The following is an 8,145-nucleotide window of genomic DNA, read 5'->3' as shown; positions in this document are numbered from 1 at the left end:
GCTGATATGAAATACTTTGAAACTGACCGATCTGTCCCAAGTATAGTGTGAGTTACAAATAAGGAGTTTGTATGCATAACCGTGTACATCATGTTCATGAAGCAGTATTTTCATTGTTGACAATGAAAATAAGTCAGTACTAATCGCACATTAAAAAGTTATCAAGACTCTCTCTCTCTCTCTCTCTCTCTCTCTCTCTCTCTCTCTCTCTCTCTCTCTCTCTCTCATCACGAGAGATGTTCCTTAGGCAGTATACGTCTCTAAATGTCACGTCACGCACAAACACACGCAAACACCGAACTTTTTATAATTACATTGCAGTCTGGCAGAAAATCACCTATTAGCTGTTGTGTTTGTCGAGAAGACAGCACTTTTGAGATGGAATGAAGAGGTGGAGAGGCATTCACATTAACACATACTCACACCGACTGGTTTTAATTATGACTAAAGGATAGAGTGAGTACTTTATTTTGCAATTCGTTGAGTGTGAAGCATAGAGGAGAGACCGAGAAGAATAACAGAAGCACAAAAGGTTAGTAGTATAAGGCTAAGAATGCTTGCGGAAGTGACTGTTGATGAGGACTGAAGAGAGAAAAGAGAGGAGGCTCCAAAGAAACTGATGAGAGGAATAATTGTTCCATTGTATAAAGTTACCAAGAATACCAGGGAAAGTGTAAGGTGATATTTTGATTGAGTAAGTAAGACAAGTGACTGAACAGCAGCGTATTTAGGCTCGGAAGAGGTGTGCGGATCAAGCGATTATTACGAAACAATTACCTCAGGAAAAGGTTCTATAAGGCACACATGGACTTAGAAAATGCTTGTGATAGAATACACAGCAAAGCAGTGTGCACTGTTGCAGGGTACAGAAAATGGGTTATTGAAAGCGATTAAAAGTCTTTACCGTGGGTGTGAAGAGTGTTCGATTATGTAGGCACTAGGCAGCTGGGCGACTGCTTATAGCGTCAAAATAGGTCTGAGACAAGGGAACGTTATGTTTCCTTAGTTTTTCAATATCTTTATTGATAGAATGATGCAAGAAGTCAAAGTAAATATGGTAGATGTAGGTGCAATGTTGTAGGATAAGAATATCACTCATGAACGAAGTCTAAAATGGTTTACTTTTCCAGAGGACACAATGCTGATTGGGGATAGTTAAGAGATGCTGCAAAAACTAGTAAATGACTTTGAAAGTGTTCTCAAGAGGAGGAAGGCGAGAGTTGAATGCGGCGAACAAGAGCTATGTTTTATGAAGATAAAAGGAGAACAGGAATAAAAGCCAAAATCGAAGAGGAAGTATATTGCTTGCATCTGGTACAAATTTTGCAATGAATGCTTATCAAAGAACTCCACGGGAAGATCGAAAATACTGGATAGGTTGAAAGCCTTAAGAAGAAAGGGATAAGCAACAGAACGTTGGAAAACTAGTCAGGATAGGGACAGTTAAGAAGAGAACTGATAGAATTTCACTGTCGTCTAATTTATGAGTGTTAGTTACAGAAGGTCATCTGGAATGAAGTCTAAAAGGAAGGACACCAACATTTCTTAAGGGCTCTAAAAAAAGTCGTTTTCAAAATTCACAAAGAGATTTATTACAAAACATTATCCAAAAGTCACCAACCACGTCCCAAAAGTATGGCCTCCCTAAATTACACGAATGAGACACACGTAAGACTCATAGTCGCTGTACTAAGACAGCCGACCCGTAATATATTAACATGGTCAGCCAAAGCCAATTCTGCTCAGGTTCTGTGATATTCATCTGCACTACCATAGACCGAGCAAAAATTCATCATTCCGTCAAATTAAAAGAGAAGAACCATGTTTATAGCTTCCAGATACAGGTGGGAACATTCTGAGAACTGACTGAGCTGCGAGTCATAAGTGAGTTTTCCAGTTTTGATGACAAGATGTACTTTAACAGACATTCTGCATAGAAACTGAACCCTTTCTCTCCCCAGTACTACCAGCCAAGTCATGTTCGAGTCTTTTTGAAACGTCTTTATTACCTAGCATTAACATAAGAGGAATCAGATCAATGTTATGGTAATGATACGTTGAATAGAATAGAATAGAATATAGAATTTAGGCCAAAAGCCAAGCGCTGGGACCTGTGAGGTCATTCAGCGCTGAAACGGAAATTGACAGTCAAAGGTTTGAAAGGTGTAACAGGAAGAAAACCTCGCAGACGCACTATGAATCAATTGTTAGGAGAGGGTGGAAAGTAAGATGGAGGAAAGAATAAGAACGGAGGTACAGTAAAAGGAACAGAAGGGGGTTGCAGCTAGGGGCCGAAGTACCCACAGTGCACAGCATGAGGTGCACTGAGGACGCTACCCCTCTACGAAGAATGATATGTGGATGATTTGTGCGTAACTAAACTGGAAAACGAAGATTCTAGAGAACCGTTCGTAAAATTCACAATAAAAAAAAAAAAAAAACAGGAGACTATCCATCCCTTTCAGGAGATAAAACTCGGATGTTTTCAAAACTAGAGCACCATCAAGCCACATGTACGAATTCTTATATTCATTGTTTTTCACACCGTGATGCTGACATGAAAAATGGAGTAACGGTACCTTTTTCCTAAGAGCCCGTACACTTTGCGGCTCTACCTGTCTGGACGAGGAGATGAATTATCCAAAGGTTTGTTTCCACGATTTAGCCGATCCTGTTTGGTTCCTTTATCAACCCTATTTAGTAACTCTAAGATGCTCTAAAAATACAGTATTCAGGCAAGGAAAAGGGGTCTGGCTAAGAGATGGAGAGAAGGCATTCAAGTTATAAGTTACCTTATCATAGCAAATAAGAAGAAATAACTAGCAAACTTGTAAACAGAGGAATTTTGTATTGCAATTTAACCAGTTGAACCTTAAATGCCTTCGTAATAACAAAATAAGGAAAACAAAGAAAATGGACAGACTCTGTGTACAAGTCATCAGCAGTTGCAATTTTTCACACGTAGGGAAAACGGGAAGAAACATCGCAAACCGTATAGAGGAACACAAAAGAGTCGTTGGGATGGAATGGAATATAAGTATTAGGGCAAATGCCAATCGCTGGACCTGTGAGGTCATTCAGCACTGAAAGGGAAACTAATAATAAAGATATTGCAAAATTGCAACAGGAGGAAATCCTTGCAGTTGCACTATGGAACAATTGTTAGGAGAAGGTGGGAAGATGGAAGAAAGAGAATATGCATGGAGGTACAGAAAATGAAATGAAAGGGGTTCCAGCTAGAGGCCGTAGGGACACTGCAAAGACCCTGAGGTAATGCCTATAGTGCAGCGCGTGAGGTACACTGACGGCACTACCCGCTACGGAGACAAGAGAGGTGTTAATTTAAACGACATAAATAGCACAACAATCATACATTGTTGGGATTTTCACAAGAGGATGAGTTCAAAGGAAGGAAAATTAGTCACAGGAAACAATCTTGCAATGTTTAGATAACAGAAATGGCAGCCATGTCCTCACAAAAACAAAACTCTCCAGATTTGTGAGGGAAGCTAACAATCCTGCCATCGTTTGGACTGTTGATGCCACTTATCATACCACCGTGACCTGCATACGGGATTAACTGTCCCATGCCCGTAAGTCTTATATGGTGGGCAGCATAACAACAACAAACCAGATTGGTTAAGTTGTCAGCAGATCAGGCATAAACCTGATGCCTTCAAAAAGTTTCAGAGTACTTTTACCAACATATCAAGAAAATGGTCTTATTTATCTTCAACTCTGTTAGAGGCGAATGTTCTTCATGGTATTCAGTAGTAATAATTTCATTTACCAGTTGCTAGCCACTGACTGTCATAACTCAGTTATATAAAAATGTTTAGATAGGAATTCATCCTTAGAGGACCCGGAGACGGGGGGGGGGGAATAGGGGGCTTTACAAGTTTAGATTTCCCTCCAGCGGACATGCTTGGCATGTACGCTATACTATCAGACATTACATTCTGATTATTTACATAAATTGCTTTCGCTCAGAAAACAATGAAAGTTTCTTAATATTTGGAACATCTCGACAGGACCTCCACTTGCAGACAGAGGATCGATCTAGTTAGTTTTAGGCTAGTTTGGTATTAAAAGACAGCCTCCACCTTCCTAGATTTATATATAGATTATTCTAACCAGAACTACTAACACATTAAGCAAGGTAGATCGGTCTTGGCACCAGCAGACCTTAGGCCGGTAGAAGGTATTCTGAGAACTATGCAGGGAGATATTGCTCTCTAGGTCGATTCTGATATCAGTGCCTAGCAATTGGCAGTGTTATATTCCATCAGCTGATTGGCAAAAGGTATAGTTACAACTGGGCCCGGCAGGTGCCAGCACATGTCAGAGACGTCAGTGTCAACATGAGAGCGACCCCGTGATTGGCCGAGAGCTGGGAAGCGCTCGATGATTTGCTCGCCCCAGCCAATCAAGGGCCAGTTCACAAGCTGCCGTGTTTACAACTAGAAATATCACTATGGTACACGACGGTAATAAGGACGAAGCTGAAAAATGCTTCAATTTCGCCCAGAAATACTTCAAGGAGGGCAATAGGGAGAAGGCCGTGAGGTTCGCGCAGAAGGCGGAGAGGCTGTACCCGACGCAGAAGGCCCAAGGTGCGTTTTTCGGTCGTAAATTCGGTGGGGGGACTGGAGGGCTTCCTGAAGGGATTTCGTCAGCCCCTCTCGCTGCCCTGTCCTGTCATCTTTTCCTACTGGGACTCCTCTGGCCAGCGGCGTCGTGACATGTGTCGAAATGCCATTTTAGTGATTACGCCAACATCAATGCTAAAAATCACTAAATACCCATCCAATTTAAATTGTGCCCCAAAAATTCTTCCGAATTTTAGACCTATCGTCCGAATTAGGCCAGGCCTATTGCTTGGGCTCCTTGTTTTGCTTGTGCATAGGCCTTTGCTAACCTTGCTTCTCTGACCTCCAGAATGACAATTCAGATTGCGTTCTTGTGATGCCATAAGCCAGTTTTGCTTCAAGCTTTGTTCTTTATGGGTGGAGCATCTTAAATATTGGACGATAAAGTCTAGGTAGTCTTGTCATTTGGGTTTTGCTCCTAATAAAATAATAAAATTTTAGGGGTAGTACTGTAAGGTAAATAAATGTAAGCACGAAGATATCCTTTAACATAATTTTTTGGGTTCAACAGTATAGGGTAGTAAATGGTGTTATAATTAGATACAGGTGAGATTGGCTAATATGATAACACTACCAAGATGATAACAAAGCTGCCCTCTTTAGTGTATGATTTGGTAAAACTATAGAACAGCTACGCATGAAAACTGATTTTTCATATGCTTTTAGTGTTGCTGGTGAAGGAGGTGATGTTGTTTGTTGTCGGTCAATTATTATTAACCTCATATCTCTATCCATCATGGTTGGAGACCCTCTGGGAACGTGGGTTTTTTGGGTGGGGGGAAGAAACGATGGGAGGAAGACCAGACTTATTCTTGTTATGGAATGGTTCTGCTCTTGCTAAAGTCATTTGGGAACCATATGTTCAAGAAGGGATTGGCTAAGGAAACCTATTATAAAAGGAATATACTAACCTAACTTACCCTAACCTAACCTAACTTGGTAGGCCGTGTTACTTAGCTGGGGAGGGCTCTGTTCCCAGACCCCCAGTGAAGGAAACTTTACTTTTTACCAAAAGTTCCCTATAACACCACGCATGTACGATAGCTTTCCAGGGTGGCCAGCATAAAAAAACATAACAGTTCTGAGGTTAATTACAGTCAGCCGACAAAAAATAACGGTAAATTCTTGATTAGCAACCAAAGTACTATAGAAAAAGTCAATTTCCAAGGTAATACCCCATTCTGAGTTGTACTATACATTAGTTCCAAAATTGTTTTTATGTTAATCTCCAAGTTGCTGGTTCTAAAAATGGCAGAAGCTCTGTGAGACAGTGTGTTTAGTACAGACCTTTGGGGATTAAATTAAAAATAGAGAAAATACAGTGAACTTCTCGTTACCATGCTAAATTTCTCTAATTATGTCCGGCACTTGGTCTTCAAGACCTAAATTTCATAATCAAGTAAGTAATTTTCGACATTGATTAGCCAAAAATAATATTAAAAACTTATTCATGTGGCCATCTCCTTTACATTTACCACTTTAATACTACTTCTCAATGTTGGTTTTTGTCTTATTGGTACATAAGTCGCCCAGATATGCTTAATACAGTAAGCATAATAAATCTGTTGTAAATTTATTGTTACCGAGATATTTACTGTTTGTTTCAATGTTCATACCTGAGGGTTGGTACTAAAGATGCCATCTGTGTGGGCCTAGTAATTAAAATTAAAGTACAGTACTGTATACCATTTTGGGCTTTCTTATGTAACAACCCAGCCAGACCCTACTACCAGCTGAAGCATTGCTGTTAGGCTATTCCTAATAGGGGCATGATTACTTAGTGCAGCCTGTTACAATTAAATGTAGTTAACCAAGTCTGTTTGAACAAATATATCACCACTTGACAAAAATTTTTGACTAAAACTTACACAACCTTTCCTTTATTGATGGTCTGTGCTGCTTATCAAAATCCTTATGCTATGGAAAGTTTACAAAGAAAATAAGAACTGCAGGAAGTATTTTTGGCCGCTGAACAACTGGCAGTATTATGCTAATGAGTACAGCACTAGTTGAATGCAGTATGACAGTCTGCTGAGAGAGTATGACATTGCCGTCTTGTCAGACTCCCCAAGAGGTCATATCTCACAGTCTTGTTCGTACACCTACAGTAAAATGAAATGTAACTTTGCATGTTTTTCATAGATTACTGTTATTGTTATTACTGAAGTACATGTATAACTTTGTGAAATTAGCATATTTTTACGAGTCTTGGAAAAAGAGGCCCCACACAAAGTTTTAAATATTCACTTTCAACATCCTGTGGAAGATACAGAAAATGTTGCAGGATTTTTTTTCTTACATACATATCTTCCTCTTTTCCGGTGATATGTTTTTTCTTATATTGACTGACTGTTGGGCCGTTGCCTTTAACATACTCAGGACGGGCTGTCATGACTGACGTGATGCAACAAACAAAGGAGGGGAAAACAACAAAAACAATAAAATGAGCTTAAAATTGATTTATTAAGGCATTTACAAGTGAGTCAGGTCTGGTAAAAGATAAAAACCATAGGTACAAAAAAAAAAAGCCAAAAGGCAGCACTAAACAAAATCAAGTTAAATAAACAATTAACTTTATAAACAAAAAGTAGCTAAAAAAAGGCAAAAATAAACAACAGAGGCAGAAAATAAAATACCAAACATACGTCCTCCATCGGGGCACCAAGACAGCCCTCAGCTGTGCAAGGGACAAACCCATCAAACAGAAAACCCGATGGAGACGTCAGGACAGCCTCACGCTGTCAACAAAGATGAGCAGCTCGTGGTCACACGACTAATGGTCACACTCCACCTCTGGGACTGATTTGGCTCAAAACTCGACCAACGTCGACTCCAAAACTGCCTGCTGTGCTGCCAGCTACCTTCGGCCAAACCCGACTGGCGATAAAAAAAACGGGCAGCTCACCGGCGAGAATCAAAACAAAAAAACTTGAAGGTAAGGAGGCAGCAATCCAAAAAGGAACGAGCGGGAACCAGCAGTTCCGCAAAACCATCACTAACGTGACACCTCCCCACCTAAAAGAAAAAAAAAAAAAAAAAGATTATTTTTTTTTTTACTCATGATCCTCCAATGCCAGAATTTAGCCATCCTGTCACAGTCGCCATTGTAACGACCCGAGTGGGCCGTTATGCAGGTTCTTTAACATACTCAGGACGGGGCTGTCATGACTGACGGCAGATGCAACAAACAAAGGAGGGGAAAACAACAAAAACAATAAAATGAGCTTAAAATTGATTTATTAAGGCAAGTATTTACAAGTGAGTCAGGTCTGGTAAAAAGATAAAAACCATAGGTACAAAAAAAAAAAGCCAAAAGGCAGCACTAAACAAAATCAAGTTAAATAAACAATTAACTTTATAAACAAAAAGTAGCTAAAAAAGGCAAAATAAACAACAGCAGGCAGAAAATAAAATACCAAACATACGTCCTCCATCAGGGCACCAAGACAGCCTCAGCTGTGCAGCAGGACAAAAACCCATCAAACAGAAAACCCGA

At 40.0% G+C, this 8,145-nt stretch overlaps 1 protein-coding gene across 1 annotated transcript in view; it reads left to right on the top strand.

The window, feature by feature from the left end:
- The first annotated feature begins 4,161 nt into the window (after window positions 1–4,161).
- The window catches only part of LOC136825281 (dnaJ homolog subfamily B member 12), an 83,089-nt gene continuing 79,105 nt past the window's right edge, over window positions 4,162–8,145 (top strand). Inside the window, exon 1 of the mRNA XM_067081360.1 lies at window positions 4,162–4,613. Within this exon, the coding sequence (XP_066937461.1) occupies window positions 4,475–4,613 (139 nt within the window). The 5' untranslated portion in view covers window positions 4,162–4,474. The remainder of the gene's footprint in view (window positions 4,614–8,145) is intronic.

This window comes from Macrobrachium rosenbergii, chromosome 37 (genome assembly GCF_040412425.1).
Source record: "Macrobrachium rosenbergii isolate ZJJX-2024 chromosome 37, ASM4041242v1, whole genome shotgun sequence".
Lineage (NCBI taxonomy): Eukaryota > Metazoa > Arthropoda > Malacostraca > Decapoda > Palaemonidae > Macrobrachium > Macrobrachium rosenbergii.
This window is presented reverse-complemented; position numbering and strand designations above follow the sequence as displayed.